Raw genomic sequence first — 20,691 nt, 5'->3', positions numbered from 1 at the left:
GTAGTTTTCTCTGAACACGAGTTGGAGACGTCTCTGGACATCCCGTTCCAAATCGAAGTGGGTCAGGGTTGTACCCTTCTCTTAAAACACGGATTCACCTATCTTCTAACGAATCCACCGCTGGATCATCCACTGATCGCTTTAAGATCTCTGCTGATGGATGAACAATGAGTTCATTCCCGTTGATCCCTGTGCCTTTGGTGATCCCGTCCCGATCCAGTCGAAATCGGATCAACGCAACGCGATCAAAGCCACGTGACGCGTCCCAGAGCTCATCGCGCTCCGATTCCATCGCCCGTGGCATCCCCTCCACACGCCCCTACCCTTCTCTCTTCTCACCCCACCTCATCTCTCTCCCTCTCTCTTCCCCACCTCCATGGCCGCCTCTTCTTCTCTGCTCTCCCCTCCGTCGATCGCCGCCCCCCCAATCCGAAACCCTAATAGAAACAGAGCGAATTCCTCGCTTCTCGATCGAGGGCTAGGGCTAGGGCTAGGGCTAGGTTTCCTACCCTATCGAACCTTAGCCCGCCCCACGAAACCCTCCCTCCGTATTCGTGCCGTCCAGACCGACCGCCGGCCTAGCCGCCCTCCCGGCGGTGGCGGCGACTCCGGCGATGACCCTATCCAGCGATTCCTGAAGCGGGACTACAAGTGGGGCTTCGTCTCGGACATCGAGTCCTTCTCAATCCCCAAGGGTCTCTCGGAGGACACCGTCCGCTCTATCTCGGCCCTCAAGGGCGAGCCCGAGTGGATGCTCCGCTTCCGCCTTGACGCTCTCCGCCGCTTTCTCTCCCTCCGCGAGCCCCGGTGGTCGGACAACCGCTACGCCCCCATCGACTTCCAGTCCATCTGCTACTACTCCGAACCCAAGCGCAAACCCAAGCTCCACTCCCTCGAGGAGGCCGACCCCGAGCTCCTCGCCACCTTCGACCGTCTCGGCATCCCACTCAACGAGCAGAAGCGCCTCGCCAACGTCGCCGTCGACGCCGTCTTCGACTCGACCTCCATCGCCACCACCCACCGCGAGGCCCTTGCCGAGAAAGGCGTCATCTTTTGCTCCATCTCCGAGGCCATCCGCGAGTACCCCGACCTCGTCCGTCGCTACCTTGGGAGGGTCGTGCCTCCGGGGGACAACTATTACGCCGCCCTCAATTCGGCCGTCTTCAGCGACGGCTCCTTCTGCTACATCCCCAAGGACACCATCTCGCCCATGGAGATCTCGACCTACTTCCGGATCAATGACCGGGAGACGGGCCAGTTCGAGAGGACACTTATAATTGCCGAAGAGCGGAGCTATGTGAGCTACTTGGAGGGCTGCACGGCGCCGTCCTACGACAAGAACCAGCTCCACGCCGCGGTGGTGGAGCTGTACTGCGCTGAGGGGGCCGAGATCAAGTACTCCACGGTGCAGAATTGGTATGCAGGGGACGAGGAAGGGAATGGTGGAATCTTCAATTTCGTGACAAAGAGGGGCCTTTGTGATGGTGATCGGTCCAAGATTTCGTGGACCCAGGTGGAAACTGGGTCTGCGATAACGTGGAAGTACCCGAGTGTGGTTCTGAAGGGGAATGATACGGTGGGTGAGTTCTACTCGGTGGCCCTGACAAAGGATTATCAGCAGGCTGACACTGGAACAAAGATGATTCATGTAGGGAAGAATTCGAGGAGTAGGATCATTTCCAAGGGTATCTCAGCAGGGAAGTCGAGGAATTGCTACCGTGGCCTTGTTCAGGTCCAGCCCCAGGCCGAAAATGCCCGGAATTTCTCACAGTGTGATTCTATGCTTATCGGCGACACAGCCGGCGCCAACACATATCCATACATACAGGTAGGTTCCTCAGAACAGTGCTAGTGTTTAAGTTAATATTGGTTTACCTTGATAGGGCTCAACGTGTCATGGTTAGTTCCTTTTTTGCCTGCTTAACAGATGCACTTTGGTGTTAGGTGTATAGAAAAAAAGGCAGGTATGAATGATGGATTGCTTGGTTTTAATTGCAAATCTTTTGTTTGCTTGTTTTTTAGTGCAAATAAATGCATTCTGATTTTGTTAGAATTAAGCTCCAGTAAGTGACTCGAAGTTGAAACTTATACTCTCAGGAGGATGCCTTCTTTTAACTCCTTTGCTTAAGGGCTTACTTTAGTTTGAAGTTTGGTTGGGTATGGTCTAGATAGTTATAAGTGGTTGCCTCATTTTGGTGCTCTATGGTTACTAGGACAAAATCAAACTGCAGTTACCTGATATGCCTTGTATATTTGGATATGGGAATAGATGACATAATGAAGATGTATTCACTGGAAAGGGAAGAAAAAGAAAGAAAGAAGGGAGACAGCAACATTGGATATTCTTGCAGATAGCTTCTTCTAAGTTTGCTTGTCATTTATTCAGTATGTGACAATTGGCAAAGTACACCTACACTTAGTTCAATATTATTTCTGAAAGATGCGGGGGGAGGGGTTTGGTGGAAGTTATGCTTGATGTGTCCATTATTGTTCCATATTTCTGACAATACATGATGAGGCTAGGAGAGGGACTTAGTTCAGGATTATGATCTCATGGAAAATCTTTAATCATGTGGGCAGAAGAAGAGTTTGATAGATCACATACAGAAGGCACATGCTAGTGGTTCAAATTCATGAGGATGCATGGCAGTGCATTGAGGTACCTTATGAAGGATTGTGATCTTTGCAGGAGAACTATTGAGAGGAGAGGTTTGATGAAGGTTTAGGTAGACTATTATGATATGATGGGACACCAGAGCTCTTCAAACTTTAATGGTTACAAATCTAAAAGTGATTGACGCTGCTGTCTAGTTTCAGCAGCAGTAGTCGTGTTTGAAATAATCTGAACTACACAAAAGTGGCGTCATTTTGTCAACCAGAAGGAGCGAGGGCTAGTTAGAAAGTGGGGAAAGGAAGAAAGGAAATTGAATGTGAAAAGCTAGACTAACTCACACTTCAAAATGATGTCAGTTCAATTACATACCATGAATAAATGATATGAAACTTTTTTAAGCATCCTCCTCTTGTTGGGCTTTATTCTGAAAAATATTCTCCTATATCACCTAGTACCATGCTGGATGACCTTCCAAGCTCTTCCAAATCTGTCTTGAAATACAAGTTACCCTGTTAAAAAGCCAATGTATAAATAATAATAATAACAATAATAATGAAAACTCCTTGAAAGCCAAAAAGTTATGTGTACCTCATGTGACTCAGAATTAAGCTAGGATATTGATGTTATCCAAGGGAACAGACTGGATTCGTGCTATTCTTTGTGCATTTGCAGTGTCCAACTTCTCTACTATGTGCACTTCCACTGTTTCTATTAGGACTGTGGAGGATATGAAAATTAGCTTAAAGGTTGGATGTTTTCTTGCAATATGGACAGTGTTCAATTTGCATCCTTTGTCTTAGAATTAACTTTGGAGATTGATCATTTTATTAGATGTCTCAGGATTCACATTCTAGTTGCTTGGGAAATAATAGTCCTGGGAATGGTGGTCTTTTGTACCTCGTAATTTTTCAGTGTACCACACTACCACTAAATTCAGTGTAGATGATTTGCAAGTTGGATTGAAATTCCACTTATTATGGGTTTTGCTAAGGCCATGGCAACCTTTGCATGGAATGGATATAGATATAGCAGATGCTTTGAGTGTATCTTGTCAATGTTTGAAATTTTTTGATTTGGTGAGATTCTTCAGCTTGAGGCATCAAACTCTTTGATCAAGATGAAAGTGGCTGGTTTCTGTCAGTTGCAGTACTCCAAAGTTTTGTTTATTACAATTTGTCTGAAACAAAGCTGATTTTGTTTTGCAGGATGGTTTCAGTTTCAACCCTCTATTTCAGCTTGCATGAAACATAAAATGTGCTAAACATGTGGATCTGATTTATATGATGCACACTTTTGAAAACAACCTTAACAAAAATATGTTAGGATGACATCAACGAGCCTGCCTTCTTAAAATGGGATAAATCAGCCATAAATTTCTCATTTAGATGTCCTTTAAGAGCAGGAGATTTGGTGGCATTCCTTATCAGCTTTCCCTTTTTTTTCTCTCTAGTTGTGGCTTCCAAAGTTTGAATTAAGATGGCTGTAAAGCTTTGTCCCTGTCATTATACTAGGTTCTTGCTATTATGAATTAAGGCTGTTCCTTTCAATGTCTCAGTGCTGCCAGAATTCCTGTTTTACACTTTTGAAAGACTGTTTTATGGGCAGTTGATTTCTGTGTAAGTTAGAGCATTCTTGTGTCATTCAAGGGAATAATCTTGTGATGCCACATGCATAGTCCCTATGGTGGAACGTATTTTCTAGTCAAATATTTTAAGTCTGCACTAGTTTTGTTTTTGTTTGACTAATGTTCCAACGTGAGTTTCAACAAACTGATACCTTCTTTATGGTTATTTGCGTTATTGAAATTAATTAAGCAATTTTAGTATTGTTGATTTCATGTTTTCCGCAATGCTCCTTAACATTAGGAACTGAAGGAGGAATTGTCTATCCGTTGTACTTCTATAACCGCCCGCTGATATTTGCCAATTTACAACTCAATATATGTTAGAGATCTAAAATGTACACCATTTGCTGTGCCTTATTATATTGATAAACTGACGGTATATCATACAGGTAAAGAACCCTTCAGCCCGTGTAGAGCATGAGGCAAGCACTTCCAAGATTGGCGAGGATCAGCTATTCTATTTTCAGCAGAGGGGAATTGATCATGAAAAGGCTGTTGCAGCCATGATTGGTGGATTCTGCAGGGATGTTTTTGACAAGCTTCCTCTAGAGTTTGCCTCAGAAGTGAATGCGCTAATGAATCTAAAGCTGGAGGGGTCTGTGGGATAACTGTGGATTCTTGCTGTGGGTGGGCCAGAGAACTTTTGTTTAGAACGCGACTAAAGGTCAACTGTTGTATAGTACGAAAGGGAACGATTATTAGTTAATGGGCATGCAATTTTCCAAATCTTGTACTAATATCACAAGTAATGTTACAGGTCTTCATTTTCTTTATCTCTTCTTGTTTTGTCAGTGAGGAATCAGCTGCTTAGTATGTGAATGGTTATGAAATTGTGATAGCTTATTTATGATGAGTTATATGTACTATTATAAAAAAATTTAGCACCTTGATTAACAAGTCATATTATGCCCGTTATTTTTGGTAATTACTCTCAGTGGGCCACCAATAATCCTACGGATTCCTTTTGCTTGTTGAGTGAAGCCACTAACATGATTTAATATTCTGAATAGTTAACAACTGATTTTATGAAGTAAATGTTGTAATCACCGGTCAAGGACTGAGAAACAGCAGACAATAATGTTAAATTGCATGGTGATAAATATTGTGATGAGGATCTATAAGGTAAACTAACTTGTTTGAGGGGGCCTGATATCCAGACAAAATAAATCTGTGGCTGTGACCCAATATGGGAAAACTATTTTCCTTTCAAACTAATGATCATGAAAGATGTGCGGTCGTATAATGATAAAATTTAACCATTCAAGAATCTTATGCTGATGTGCGCTTGTATGCTGATCAACTTTTACATTTCAACAATCTAATGCAACTTCCAGATGCTAATGACAATTAAACTGACCTTTTATTGGAGTTTTCTTGGTGGTTCATTTCCATATCTGTAGCTAAAGGGAGGCCCGAATTTCCATCGATTGATGTATGCTTTGCATCTTGAAGAATAAACCTCCGTCCGTTGAAAGCAGATAAGAGGAATCCAAACTGGAGAGAAATTGGCAAGACAAATGAGGCAATACCAGATTAGGAAACAGATAAGAGGTTGGAGGGTCTTTTGTATCATACGCTAATTTCACATTTAGAATATTCACTGAGGAGGAATTCAAGATGAGTGGGTTCATTATGAAGAACAACACTTCCAAAATCGAACAAGATTTATAAAAAAGGAGGATTCTTAATCTGAAAGAAGATAATTCGATAACAAAGGAGGTGACCTCCATCAGGTATTCCAGTGGAGTCGATGTCTACCACCTTTAGACGCCTTTTTGACAAGAGGTACTCCAAGATTGCCATTGCAGCCTTCTGTCATGACATCCACCTCCATTAATGGCCTCCATTTGCATGTTAAGAACTTGGGTTGAAAATATTTTTCAATCAGTTACTCTAGAATTGTCGGCGTTCTAGACTTATCAATGGATGATATTTTATCATAATAGCCATCAGTTTCTCCAGGATTGCTGTTGTTGTTATCCATCTCCATGTTTACCTCAGTTATTCCCCATACTTCTGTTCCCCTAGCGGTGCTCAATAGGATTAAAAATGATTTTGCCCTCGTTGCTCATTAGTAGAATGACAAAAGAAAAGTTCAGATCAAATTCTATGATAGCACCAATCCTGTACCTCATGAAAGCACATTGTGGATCGACTTCTATATAAACTCTTATGCTGGGCAGAAGCCTGCCATCACATGACGGCAAAAGGAGAAAGATTAGCACACGTAGTATCCCCCACCAAACACCACAAAAACTAGGACTCGAATATTTATATGTTCCAACTTTATACGTTCTTCTCTCTGAAATTTTCTTTTGTCATTCTTTGAATGGGTAAGGAGAGCAAAATCATTTTAATCCTACTGAGCTCAGCTGCGGGAACAGAAGCATAGGAAAAACGAAATAGAACTTCAAAAAGGAAATGAATTCGAGTTGTGGAGAAAGTCATGTAGATACTTGACTCCTGTTCTTGTTCCAACTTACCATCCAGCAAGGAGGCATTTTTCTTCGCGATAAGAAAGAAAAGAAGGAAACATATAATCAGTTGCGACAAACTAGGTTTCTACCTCTTCTTCTTCTTGCTATAATATGACTTGGTCCTTCGGAAATGGGAAGCATACAGTCCTTTCTCAATTCAGTCCCTTGATATAATGCTTCCCATATTTTGGCTAGTCTTGCTTTGTTTGTCTTGATCCGTTCCCATAAAGAATTTGTTCAAATTTTGCAATGGATGTAGTTCTTCCACTAAAATGAAATCTAGGTACAATAAGGAATGTGGTTCGAGTTAACCTAAATCCAAAAGAGAACCTTATTTGTTTATGATTCAGACTCGCATACAATAGTCATTGGATGGGTGGTTGCTTTCTACTGATTTCAACTTTCTTTTTTTTGCTAAATTGGAAAGAGATTTCCCTTTTTTGGTATTTCGGAAAGAGACTCTCACCCCTCCAATTCTGCTATCAAATTCCTTTTTCTCTCGTATCATTAAACTCTAAGTTGGGCATTGGAGGAGGGCCCAGCTCCGGCGAGTTCTGTTTGCTAGGTCACCGTTGTGGTTACTTTACATCCATTCCCAACTTGATCACAGTGTGGCTGTGTGGAAGGAACATCCACATTTTCAGCTTTAGACATTCTTGATGTTTTTGGTTTAGACATTCATCTTTCAGCTTAGTGGAGGCCATCGTTGCACTGGAAAGGCTTCCGGATTTAACAAGTGCTTGTGCTCACAGAAGAAAGGATATCAATATCACAATAACACAAAAATCCAACAAAATGGATAAAAATTCAACTGGTTGCCTTGCATAAGGGGCTGCCTGTCAACACCTAATGATTAATAATTTGGTGGAAAAACATGGCACGTTTGAGATGGTTATGCCAACGGCTCCGGCTTCCAGTTTTAAGAATAATATTGAACCATAATAGTTTTAAGCTGATTACAAGAACACATACATGACAAAAAGCATCAAAAATACCAAGTCAACATCAGAAGCGTTGATGAGAACGAAACAAAGCCCTTTTTTCCAGTCGATAAAATTTTTGATGCCTCATTATAGGAACCCTGGGAGATGACATTTGATTAGTGAATACTTCAATATTCTAAATATCATGGAACTTTGCCAACAGATTGTTCACACAACTGAGAGATTCTTTTTTTTAATATTTAAAAAAAAAAAAGCTTCTTTACAACTCAAATCATTCAGATAGCCAATAGATACACAGTAAGAATGCAGACTAACAAAGTTTCTGAGTGGTAGAAGTTAACGCTTTTTCCTGATAAAGGTCATAGGACAGTGGACTGATCAGATGGTGCAACTTTGGTGAAGTGAATCCCCAGTCCACTAGGACCAAACACTTCCAACGTTCTTCCTGAATGCAGAATTAGGCAAGCCTGCTGGCAATCAGGTCTCTCAACTCAACTTCACCAGGGAACCTGTGCTCCTGCAGTTTAGAGAAAACCTACAAGGTTGGGGCAAAAAAAAGGATGTTCGTGAGTACAGAAATATGATTGAAGAAAAAAAATCAAGCAGCAACAGAAGTATAAACTACCTTGCAGAAAGATAATTGCAAGAATATTTTGATAGTTTCCAATGCATTTGCAGGGTGGCCATCCATATAGGCCCTTAAATCACAATGATATTAACCACTAGAATAAGATACATATCTATTATCCAGCCATGCCATACCTATAGCAGCTGGCATAACCCATATGTGAACTGAATTGGTTTCAGGTCTGTGATAAGAACCCAATACTGATCCAATTGCTAAACCAGTTGGGCAATATTCTGGTTCACATTCGAAGCAGGTTAAACTTTTTTGAGGCTGGCTCATCATCATGATTTATTTTGATCTGGTCTATTTGGGGGTGGCCGCATCCACAAAAGGTCAGTTTTGCAAGACCTCGCCCTAATCTAATTAGCAAATCATGGACTGAACCTTGCCACTGAGTACATTTGCAAGTTTTACTTGGGCGAACTTGATTAGCCAAATTTAGGCACCACTAGATCTGTAGTTTGGAACAATTAGCATTTAATTGACAGGTTCAAAAGATTGAAGATATCCACTAGCTCACTTTAAGAATAAATAAATGGATTAGAATATTGTTCTTTTCTACCTCTGTTTGCGGTCCTCCTATGGAGAATCTGGTTGCTTGCAATGATAATTGATGCTTAGTTACGAACCTTTGGTCCAAAATATTTTGCAAGGGACATAATACCACACTTATAACATTGTCATAAGGTTTAAATGTTTTTAGTCTCTACACTCAAAATTAGTGACAAAATGAAGTTTCTTGCTTTTTCAATTGCAAATATTTTCACTGCAGAAAATTATAATATTATTCTTTTATTTGATGAAACTGTTTCCTAATCAGCATTTGCATAGCCTTAAATTTTGCAAATCTCAATTAGGTTTGATGATTTTTAGCATCATAAGGTTTCGTGGGGAGTGCCTGAGCTAGTCTGCAGGTGTAACACACAAATGAGTCATTGTGCGACACAAGATCTATTACCAAGATAACTTCCAAGGCCTTTCAATAACTTAACATCCTCATCTGCAGTTTATGTCATGTTGCAAGGGAAAAACAATTGGCAAGGCGCTAAATAAACCTGTCTCCACATGTTTGCTTTATGGTAAGCTAATTTTGGCATATATTCATGCAGCTTTAACACCAAGAAAAATTACAAGTACCTGAAACCTTGGTAAGGTACGCTTGCATATCATACTAACACTAAATTATCTTCCTTGCATTCCAATTTATAAAATCATAAAAATTTTCAAACCACATGCTCATGAAGAATGATGAAATAAACATCCACCATATCCCCATCAAGAACACAAATGAAAACAAATTAGGGGTCTGGTAACAATGGAAGCCAGATAATTGATCAAATAGTCTGAATTTAGATTGGCTACATCTAATGCTCGACCCATTTGGGGTCTGATAGAGAGCTGGTCCTGGTCCACTAACTGGTCTAGAAAGAATAATTAGCCCAAAATAGGGGAAAAAGATTTTTAAGCTCAACACGTGCTCTGCAAGTGCTGTGGGCGGAATTCGGGTGCATGTGCATCATGCCTGCTTGGAAGAGCAATGGGAGTCCCCTTTCTTCCTTGACTCCAAGTAGGAGTTTGATGATGGACGCATTCCGAGGCTAAAGGATCCTTGGCTCTGCCCTACTTAAAGCCATCCCAGCTTCCTCCAATGACCTCCAACATGGATCTCAGCCCCCAATCTTGTATCGCCAAAACTTTTGTTCCTTTCGTCTGGGATGCAGTCCACTACTATTCGGTCGCCATGACAGATCTCTTGCTACAACAAGATAATGAGGCCTCCTCCCTATTCTACTCCACTGTCCGATCTGCCCCCTTCTGTATGAGGCTACCTTCAGCCGGGATTTTGCTGTCAATGCATTGAAGTTGTCACAAAGGAGAGGCTGCTTTGTTTTAGTCTTTTTTCTTCTCTATACTGTTAATTGCCAATTAAATCCTTGGCAGTGTGTCAAATACAGCCATGCCGAACCTCTAGCCAAAGTCTCTTGGACTCCTTTGAGACACTCGAATGCCCACCAACTGTCGATGAGTGCATAGAGTCTCGAACGAACATTGTTTTGACCAAGTTGTTTCATTGATCTATTAGTTCCTTTCTCTGTTTTGTGAAGCTGACCCGCCGTCGTCCTCTCCTTTATTTCTTCTCTCTTTTCCAAAATTTTGCCGCTGCTCACCACCACCATGGTTGCAGCTTGGGCCTTGTCATATTTACAGAGTCATTGACCTTTTTGTTAGTATCTCTACTCATTGGTTCCTCAATTTTAAACAAGTTTAAAAAGGAAGAGAAGCCTCACTGTCACCATAAGTCAAAGCCCTTGAGTTCTGTATCCAGTTCTAACAAAAACACAGAATCGTTTAGTTCTCCATATGACACTACTATGGAGGCAAATTTCTTTAATTCTGTAACCAATTCCTCCATCTTGCCAATCAAGTTGTTCACTTTTGCGACTAATTCTTCTCACAATCTTATTCGCTTTCCATACATTGGGCTTGATGAGATCAAGACTAAACACCTCCCACCATTCAACAGCTACAATGATGTTGATTTCCTCATCTATTTTCATCTTTTTTACTATATGGTTTATGAATCAATACCAAAAATAAAAGATTACTCATCTCTACCTCTGCCTCTTAAACCCTTCCTAACCATGGAATGCGGTACCGTCTGGCATGGGACGTACCGTATCATACCGGTCTCATATTGGAACGCCATCTCGGAGCATACCAACACTACCATATTGAACCGCGTACCGACATTACAGTAAAATTTTATTAGTATGAGGTCCGGTATCGAGATGGCAAACCATGTTCCCAAACAATGATGATATTGAGAACTTGATCCTTTTGGCCACCTCTAGAGATGTTGAAGAGCTCAATCTCGATTTCATCAACCTAGGTCACTATCCTCATCATCATCATCCTAAGGATTTAGAAAGAAAATTTTTTGGGATTATGTGGATTTATCAAGGTACTTATGAGGTAAGTGTTGTAATCCATTTTCTAAATTTATCAACAAATTATTAATAATTTTTGAGTCGAATTATTCATGATTTATGAACCGATGCATAATATTTTATTATTAAATATGTTATAGCTTCGAATATTATATGATGCATAATCAATAAAATTAAGCTTATTTGATCGATTTTGATACTGCATGACTTCATATATTTTTGTCAATATGGCATATGAAACATGTTTTTATGAAACACCTTTGATTCAAGATGTTTTTGAACCCTCAGTCTGATTATGTTAAGAACTCCACTGACCGATGAAAGTTGGCACTTGATAAATCCAGATTTATGCTGCAAAAAGAGTGGCATGCCGCACAACCAGCATAGCACCCCCACCAATGGTGGGTAAACATTGGCAAAGAACCCCACCAATGGGACTTAAATGTTGGCATTTGAGCTATCATGAAGGACTTCACCGCCATGCATGGTATTATGAAAAGATCCTATCACAAAGAAAATGTGATCATAATTGGCTGACAAGGTGAATTTGAAGTTTTGAAAGAAATTTGATTTATGGATAAAAACATGAAAGTTTGAGAAAGATTGGTCAAGCATGCATAATGTTTTGATAGCACTTCACATCTATTTTTTCTTTAGTTAATGTATTCCATATTCATATTTTCAATAAAATTATTATTATTATTTAGTGCTCAATTTATCTACTCAATGTGATAACAAAATTGGCATGAGGTTATGCTTCATGAGAGTGACTAGAAATAGAGTTTTGGCCTCTTTATTATAGATTAGGATTTTATTTAAATTTGATCTAAGATTGGTGCATATTATTAAAATTTTATGATACATTATATTTGGATTTTACTTATTTAAATATTGAAATTTAATTGATTATTTATTCTGCTGCTTGCTTGATAATATCGTGGTGAGATGCTTTGCATACTTGTGGAAAGAATTTTCGATAAGTATGCGGTAGTTACCACAAACCCAATTTGCAACTAGAGTTTAAGACATGACAATAAATATTTTAACTAGCAAAATCAGGCAAAAAAATAATAATAATTTTATTGAAAATATGCATACAGGATATACCAGCTCAAAAAAAGATTTAGATGTCCAGTATTATCGAAACATCATGCATGTGAATCCAATATTTCTCAAAATTTTAAAATTTTGTCAATAAATCCAATTTCTTTCAAAATATCAAATTCACCTAATCACCCATGAACTATGACCACATTTTTCCAATGGTAGGATTCTTTTCACAATACCATGGATCTACTTGCAATGAAGTCCTTCAAGATAAGTCAAGTGCCAGCATTTAACCTCCATTGGTGGGGTCATTTCCCAACGTTTAACCCTCATTGATGGGTTCCTGATGCTACACCACTTGTGCGATGCACGGCCTCTTTTGTGGTGTAAATCTTTCAGGACTAATCAAGTATTAACGTCCAACCCCATTGATGAGATTCTTAACATGGTTAGATCTAGAGTTCAAAAACATCTCAAATCAAAGGTTGCATTTGGTAACTGGCAATCTATCCTCATTAATAAGATTCTTAACATAGTTAGAGCGAGAGTTCAAAAACATCTCAAATCAAAGATTGCATTTGGTAGCTGGCAATCTGGATACATTGCCAGCAATTTAAAGTAAGCCTACTGGATTGCTGCATTTGGTATGCCTTTTCGATGGCAATCCAAATTACCTTGGCAATCTATATTGCCTCCTATGAGGCAATCTAGATAGCCTTGGGGAGGAGTGGTTATCTAGATTACAATAAAAATTTTGGACAAAATTATCCTTTAAAAAAATCACAGAGTACCAGTGTTGGTGCTCTTCTTTCTCCCTCTGCCCGTGGCTTCTCGACGCCCAACCCTCCCCCTTTATCCCCCCACCCCTCCCCCGGTGCCACCCGTGGCTCCTCTGCGCATGCTCGCCCGCCCCACCCCCACGCCCTCATCCCCCACCACTCCCCTTGTGGCTCCTCCGCCCTCCTCCTCCACCACCCCCCTCCGACTCCTTTGCGTTGTCCCCACCATCCCCACGGCTCCTCGACGTGCATCCGCCCCCTCCCCCCCCGACGACCCATGGCTCCACCTACCCATGGCTCCTCCACCCTTGTCCCCACCACCCCCCCTGCGGCTCCTCAATGCTCATCCCCACCACCCCCACGGCTCCTTTGCATGCACCCGCCCCTAGCCCCCTCCCCCTGCGACCCGCGGCTCCTCCGCCCCCCCAAGGCTCTCTATGCTCATCCCCCACTGCCCCTCCAAGGCTCCTCTACGCTCGTCCCCACCACCCCTATAGCTCCTCTATGTGCACCCGCCCCCTCCCCCTTGACCCACGGCTCCTCTGCCCCCCTACTCGCAGGTCCTCCACCCTCATACCCCAATGCCCCTCGCGGCTCCTTCGTGTGCACCCGCCGCCTCCCCCCTTACCCATGGTTCCTCACACCCCTCGACCTGCCGCTTCTTCACACCACCAGGGAGAAAGAAGAGCACCAAGGTAAATATGGATTTTGAAAATTTTGATTTTACATTACCGATAATCTGATTATCATACCAAATATGTCAATCAAGATTCCTAGTAATTTTATTACAACATTACCCACGTGTATTAAACACAGTAATCAACATTACTGGCAATTTAATTAATGACAATCTATCTTGAAGGCAATCCACATTACCTTCCAAGATTGCCTGACGATGTACCAAACACAACCAAAGTTCTTTCATAAAACATGTTTCATATTTCAAATCAACAAAAATACATAAAACCATGCAATATCAAAATTAATTAAGTTAACTCAATTTTATTGATCATGCATCATACAATATTCCAAGTCATAACATATTTAATAATGAAGTATCATGCACTAGTTCATAAATCATGAATAATTCAACTCAAAAAATATTAATAATTTATTGATAAATCTAGAGAAAAAGGATACATCACCTACGTCTATCTCACAAGTACACTAACAAATTCGCATAATCCCAAAAAAAAATCCTTAAAATCTTTAGAATAATTAGGATAATGACCTAGGTTGACAACGTCAAGATTGAGCTTCTCGATATCCCTAAAGGCGGCCAAAAAAATCAAATTTTTAATGTCATCATTGTATTCAGAAGGGTCTGAGAGGCAAAAGCATAGATGAGCAACTTTTTGTTCTTAGTAGTGATCCTTAAACCATCTAGTAAAAGAGATAAAAATAGGCAACAAGATTAACATCATTGCAGCCATTGAATGTTGGGAGGTGTTTAGCCTCAATTTCATCAAGCAATTCTCGCCAAGCATAATATATGGGGAGCAACAAAGATCGTGAGAAGAACTAGTTGCCAAAATGAGCAACTTGACTAGCAAGATGAAGGAATTTGTCGTAAAACTAAATGAAAGTGCCTCCATAGCAGTGCCATATGGAGAACTAAACGATTCTTCCTCTTTGTGAGAACATGATACAGTTTTCAAGATCTCAATTCAAGGTGATGGTGAGACTTCTCTTCCTTTCTAAGCTTGTCTAAGATTGAGTAAACAATGAGTAATGAAACTAAGGTCAATGGCTCTTTGCAAATATAGCGAGGCCCAAGCCACAACAACAATAGTGGTGAACAACGGCAAAATCCCGAAAAAGAGAGAAGTGGAGGAGAGGGTGACGGTGGCCAGCTTCACAAATAGAGAAAGGAATTGATAGATCAATGAAATAGGGAAAATAATGTGGCCAAAATAATGTCTGATCGAGGCTCCATGCACTTGCCAGCATCAAATGGTCCATCGGGTGTCCCCAAAGGAGTCAAACTTTGGCTAGATGTCCAATGTGGCCATATTTGACACATTGCCAAGGATTTTAATTGACGATTAACGTTATAGAGAAGAAAAAAATTTAAGTAGAGCAACCTCTCCTTTGTGACAAAATCCGGCACATTGTCAGCGAAATCTTGACCGAAGGTGGCCTTATAGAGATTAGAGAAGGGGGTAGATTGGACAGTGGTAAAGTAGGGAGAAGGCCTCGTTACCTCATTGCTGGCAAAGGATCTACTGCAGCAACTGAACAGTAGTGGATTGCATCCGAGACATTTGAGATGAAAGGAAGAAAAATTTTGATGATACAAGACCGAGGGCTAAGATCCATGATAGAGGTCATCGGAGGAAGCCAAGGTGCCTTTAAATAGGGCAAAGCCGAGAGTCCTTCAACCCTGAAACCTTCTATCATTTGACTCGTGCCTCTTCCAAAGATGCACAATGCACTTGCATGCCAGGTCTACCTACAACACATGCAGAGCACATGCCGAGCTTAACAATCTTTTTTTTTTTTCTATGTTGGGCTAATTATTCTTTCTAGGCTAGTTGATTGGACCAAGCCGAGCTCTCTATCAGGCCCCAAATTGCCCGGGTATTACACTACAATTGATCTAAAGCTTTTCATGCTTTCAATCTCAGTAGCTAAATTTATCATGGGAAAAAAATCCAATGTGTAGGGCAATTTTTTTTGCTCAGTAAAAAATAAATTCTAAGAAATCAAGGGCTTAACAGCAATTATTTCTTCTTCCTTTGCATTGTGTCATCCCAAATAAATGGAAGGGGAAAATGTCCAGGAACATCAGGATAAGACAGATACACATCATAAATGTAAAAACATGTGCATTGGATGAAAAGTACAACTACTTCCTCTTCCTATGCACGTTGTCATCTTAAATAAATGGAAGGGAAAAATTTAAAGGAACATAAGGATAAGGAATATACATATGAGAAATGAGAAAGCTTGTGTATTACATGAAAAGGACAAAACCATTATCATGAATCAGATTAATATTCTGACAAGCAGGACATGTACCAAGTACCAACAATATAATTAGTATAAATTTAGTAGGAGACATCATGCTCTACCAAAAAAAAAAAAAAAGAAGAGGAAGAGGAAGGTGAAGAACATGAACAAGCCATCATGACAAACTTAGTGCTTGTAAATAAATTATGAAAGAAATATCGACATGTTATCCACAGAATGCATATGGTTAACCAAATTTTATGTTTGTCTGCAGCTACACCTTAATGGAAAATGAAATAGGTACATCCAAATAGATGTGGCAAAAAGGAGGGGAAAAGAATATTTGGATGCAAGAAGAGAGAGAAGTATATGAGAGCATTTGATTAGTTATATAACAAATAATAAGAATCAAAAATGGGAAATTACAACAGGCATCAAAAGGTGCAATGCCTCAAGTAGATAACTTTAATTTCTTAGGATAAAAAAATAGTACACAACAATGGAAACACTAAATCATTGCCCTGCATGGTTTGATAACAGTATTGATGTTTAACAGATACCGTCCTGCAACCTATTTTTAATGCCATTCAAAATTAGTTGGTTTTATTTTCAGTTAAGAGTACTTCAAACAGTGAACGAATATTGCATTGTCCATTGTACAATACCATCTCTTTCAGTTATCTTCCATACATAGAGATGTGCAGAAATAAATCTATGAATCCAAAAGAACCATTTACATAATCATTAGTTAATAGACTGACAAGCTACCATCATGAATAGCCATCAATGTCAAGACATTTTCTTGGAAGGTTTGTACTGCACTGCATAAGCTCTATCACCCAACCATGGAGGATCCACTTTTCACTGCCTCACATGTAGAAGAACACCAGAAACAAAGTATTTTCCAAGAAGGTTGGTCCCTTTTAAAGCATGTGCAGCACATTTTATGCAATAATAATGCAAATATGATTTGTCAAATTTCACCAATCAAAAAGTGAAAATAATGATTGTAAATTATCTCAGATGTGATGCTAACATTTTTTATTGAATTCTGCAACAGAGGATGCTTTCTTGGTTGCTGCGAAGATGCAGTTAGTGACAAGAACAGGAAGCTCGTTTGTGTGCCTAAACTAGCCAGATTTAGAGGCAGCATCAAATGAATATATGTGGCAAAATAAATAAGCAAAATCTAGCCATAGAAGGTGTAAGCATAGTCTCTTACCAAGTCACCATTGCAGTAAACTTCAAATGCACCAGAGCTCTGTAGAGTAGACTGTGCGAAGTTGCCTAGAAGCCATGTTGTGGCAATAGCTCCAAACCTATTGGCACGCAAATTGAAGTACCATGGAGGTGGTGTCATTCCCAGCCTAGGGAAAATCTGATCACCTGCCACTACAACTGCAATAGTTCCTACTTGAACAATAGGAACCACTTTGCTTAGTAGACGTTTTGGAAGGGCTGGGGGATAATTTGACAGAATTACTTCAATCCCAGGAAAAGAAGTTTCCAGCATTTTCTTCATTGTCATTGCATTTCCCCTGACAAAGTGGAATACTTTTAATCATTTAATGAAAAATTATCATATTATGGAAATCCCATTTTCATGCATTCTTGTTACATAGAATGTCAATATATAATGCCACTATTTCATGATTATTTATAAGTGCATGGAAGAAAGCATGACCTTTAGATTCTTTATTGGTAGTATAAAGTATAAACATTTTACTTAGATTAGAAATTAATTGTTGGATATCTAGTACATGAGGGAGGTTCTATAACATTTCTATTCCCCTATAAGAAAAGGAAAAAGGAGCTTGAAATGGTAAACCCATGCGATGTTGTCAAGAATAAAAACTAATGAAATCTAAGAAAGAAGACATTGCCTCCTAAGCTACCGAAACCATTCAATTGCAAGAAAAAGCAAGGAATGGATAGGAAGCATAGATTCTTCAAATCATACATATTTCTAATATTGCTGCTCATCAAATACTCCACCCCGATCCTTATGTAGCATGGTCCTTATGTTAAGAATCTTTTTTTTTTTAATTTAAAATAACTCGGATATTTCTCCAATCCACTGAAGATACTTTCCAGATACATCCAATAATGAGGGCGATGGTTTTTTTTTTTTTTCTTTTTTCTATGAATGTTAAATTTTTAATGATGAATGGTTAATTTTGGAGTTTGCAATGTTGAAATTAAAGCATGAAGTGCGAATTGTGGTTTATAGATTTGAATGACTGCTAGAAGATAAGTTTGTGGAAGTTAATGCAAATGTATAAAATATGGATTATATTATTTTGACTGTGTGCTATGCTTTATGGATTTTTTTCATATATATATGTGTGTGTGTGTGTGTGTATATATGTGTGTGTGTGTGTGTGTAATATATGTAAAAAATTAATATATATTTGCTATTGTGTGCTAGCCACACTGTATGCTACATTTTCAAGATTTGCCATAGGCCTATCCATATATACCATATCCATATACAATATCCATGTCCATGCTTTCTAGGAGTTTTTTTTTATGGAAGGGAGGTTCCTAAAGGTAACTTATTGACAAAATTACTATTTTAGGGTTCATGACAGTGCAGTTTGTATCATTGTATAAAACACCCAAAAGTTTATCAAAGCTTATGACAATACACTGCTGATTAAATTAGGTGGCTATTCTAAATTATAATAATCTATATCTACAAAAAGTAATGTATACAACTAGGTTGCATAATTACAAACTAAGCTGTCCGGAGTTGAATCAAAAGTTGATTCCACCATAGCTTGACTTAGGGTTACTTCACTAGCAAGACTTGATCCAAATTTAATGCTTGCTTGAAAATCCCAAATTGGGCACAGGTTCAGACAGCGAAAAAGCCAAGCCAGCTCCACTTATTGACACCCAAAGATTGTCCATGACTAATGTCTTCGTTGATATATCTACAGTTTAGTTATGTTTTGAATCTCTTCTATGCCTTAGGCTTGATCATTCACAATATTATGATCAAATTTGTTTTTGTCCATTTGTATCTAGTGAAATAACAAATCTGTGTAATCTCTAGCTATAACAAAATTTTTAAGATTTTTGAAGACCAAGAAGTTTGCAAAATTTTTGATAAATGAACTTGCTACCCCCTTCTTATCTAGCTTGAACACTGTCTCGTATCAAGTGGTTTTTAACAAAGGTATCAAGCGTAATTGATCAAGAACAAGAAATCAAAAAACTTTCCATAAAGGTTTTTCTATAATTTGGTTTTCTATTGTGATTGGATCAAGAAATCAACACTCCACCTTTATACTCTCTGGATTCAAGAAATTACTCCTCAAATAGATTGGTATCAAGTAGTTTGTTAATAAAGATATAATATTGTTTTTTCCCAATTTTTCCTTCTTAAAAAAATCTGACATTATAAAAGATCTGAAAGGCAATACTCTTACAGTCTTACTTTCCAGGTTAGACGGAAACAATGGACCATTCCGTTTAACAAAATAAACCAAAAAAAAAAGGTAAAGAAGTAAAAAGGAAGAAGAACCGACCTGTAAGAGCAAGAGACGCAAAATTTCAACTCCACAATGGTGCCGTAACCCAATTCTTGGGGTTTATTACCCTACCAAGATTCAAGAAAGGGGCAAAATCTATGAACTAAGGATATAGATTCTTGGGAAAAGAAAGAGAAAACGGTGAAGGTAGAAGAGAGCGAGGATAGCGAGAGATACCTGGGCAGCGAAGAAATCGGTCGTTTGGTGAAGGGAGGGGGGCGGCTTGTGGTGATGGTGGTGGTGGATGAGAGACTGGTGCTTCGGGGGAGGAGGGGGAGGAGGGGTGAAAAGATTGACGAGATCGGAACAGAAGAGGAAGATGGGAAGTCCAAGAAGGAGAAGCTGGACGCGATCCATCCTTGCCGGCGACAAGCGCACGCTCCGGCCACTGCGGGAAAGCACAACAAAGAGTTCCTTGCTTTCTGGACCCAAGCCCTAACGCGCTATATAGATAGTTTCGTGCCGGTCTGTTGCCACGCTTTCTTCGTGGGCGGCAAACCTTGAGGCTTGGGCGGGTTAGCCCGATCGCAAACCAAAACTGGACCGGGCTTGGATGGGTTTAGATACGATCCAGGTTGGATTTGGGCTGAAACTCTCAACTCAAGGCGGCCTTGGGCTAAGAACTTGAATAACCCCACTACAAGCCCACACAGAATTGCATGCCATATAGAATAGATCGATCAGCCCAAGAATTAGAACAAACATCAAATACGAAAAAAATATTTATAGAGAATTGAAAGAAAATAATAATTATAAAAAAAAATAATTTGATAGAGAAAAATAAATTTATTTAAAATACTTAAATTTTACAAAGACGTCTCACGGAAGGGTCATCATATGCAAAAATATTTTTTCTTTCTATTTTTTTTTTGCTTCTCACACTCTATTCCATGCACAAAAGAGATATCAAAAGTCTTTTTAAATAAAATATCATATGAGTGAGATGTTTGACTTCTATTTGAACTCAAAAATCAAAAACTAACTAAAATATAAAAAAACTCTTCTATTTAAACTTAAAAATAAAAAACTTACTAAAACATAAACTCTAAACTAAACAATGTAATTCTAGAAATAGAATCCAATTTGAAATAGAGCATACAATTGATAATTAAGTAAAATTCTAAAATCATCAAATTCAAACC

At 39.4% G+C, this 20,691-nt stretch overlaps 2 protein-coding genes across 2 annotated transcripts; one reads left to right on the top strand and one right to left on the bottom strand.

Moving 5' to 3' along the window:
• Window positions 1-300: 300 nt before the first annotated feature.
• LOC105034081 (iron-sulfur cluster assembly SufBD family protein ycf24) lies at window positions 301-5,011 on the top strand. Its single transcript, XM_010909103.4, has 2 exons — window positions 301-1,828; window positions 4,628-5,011. Exons 1-2 carry the CDS (start codon window positions 377-379, stop codon window positions 4,844-4,846), a joined length of 1,671 nt encoding a protein of 556 aa, XP_010907405.1. The 5' UTR covers window positions 301-376; the 3' UTR covers window positions 4,847-5,011.
• A 2,851-nt stretch (window positions 5,012-7,862) lies between these two features.
• Window positions 7,863-19,976, bottom strand: LOC105034080 (selT-like protein). Its single transcript, XM_010909102.4, has 4 exons — window positions 19,727-19,976; window positions 19,547-19,617; window positions 17,236-17,551; window positions 7,863-8,194 (listed from the first exon to the last, which is right to left on the bottom strand). Exons 1-4 carry the CDS (start codon window positions 19,904-19,906, stop codon window positions 8,117-8,119), a joined length of 645 nt encoding a protein of 214 aa, XP_010907404.1. The 5' UTR covers window positions 19,907-19,976; the 3' UTR covers window positions 7,863-8,116.
• Window positions 19,977-20,691: the final 715 nt, after the last annotated feature.

The sequence above is a fragment of the Elaeis guineensis genome, chromosome 10, assembly GCF_000442705.2.
Source record: "Elaeis guineensis isolate ETL-2024a chromosome 10, EG11, whole genome shotgun sequence".
NCBI lineage: Eukaryota > Viridiplantae > Streptophyta > Magnoliopsida > Arecales > Arecaceae > Elaeis > Elaeis guineensis.
The sequence above is the reverse complement of the archived record's forward strand: the minus strand, read 5'-3'. Positions and strand labels throughout refer to the sequence as shown.

Coding starts and splice junctions, on each gene's coding strand:
- LOC105034081 (XM_010909103.4), top strand. CDS start 377: ATGGCCGCCTCTTCTTCTCTGCTCTCCCCTCCGTCGATCGCCGCCCCC. Junction 1,829..4,627: donor ACACATATCCATACATACAG/GTAGGTTCCTCA, acceptor TATATCATACAG/GTAAAGAACCCTTCAGCCCG.
- LOC105034080 (XM_010909102.4), bottom strand. CDS start 19,906: ATGGATCGCGTCCAGCTTCTCCTTCTTGGACTTCCCATCTTCCTCTTC. Junction 19,618..19,726: donor CCGATTTCTTCGCTGCCCAG/GTATCTCTCGCT, acceptor GAATCTTGGTAG/GGTAATAAACCCCAAGAATT. Junction 8,195..17,235: donor TTTACTGCAATGGTGACTTG/GTAAGAGACTAT, acceptor CCAACCTTGTAG/GTTTTCTCTAAACTGCAGGA.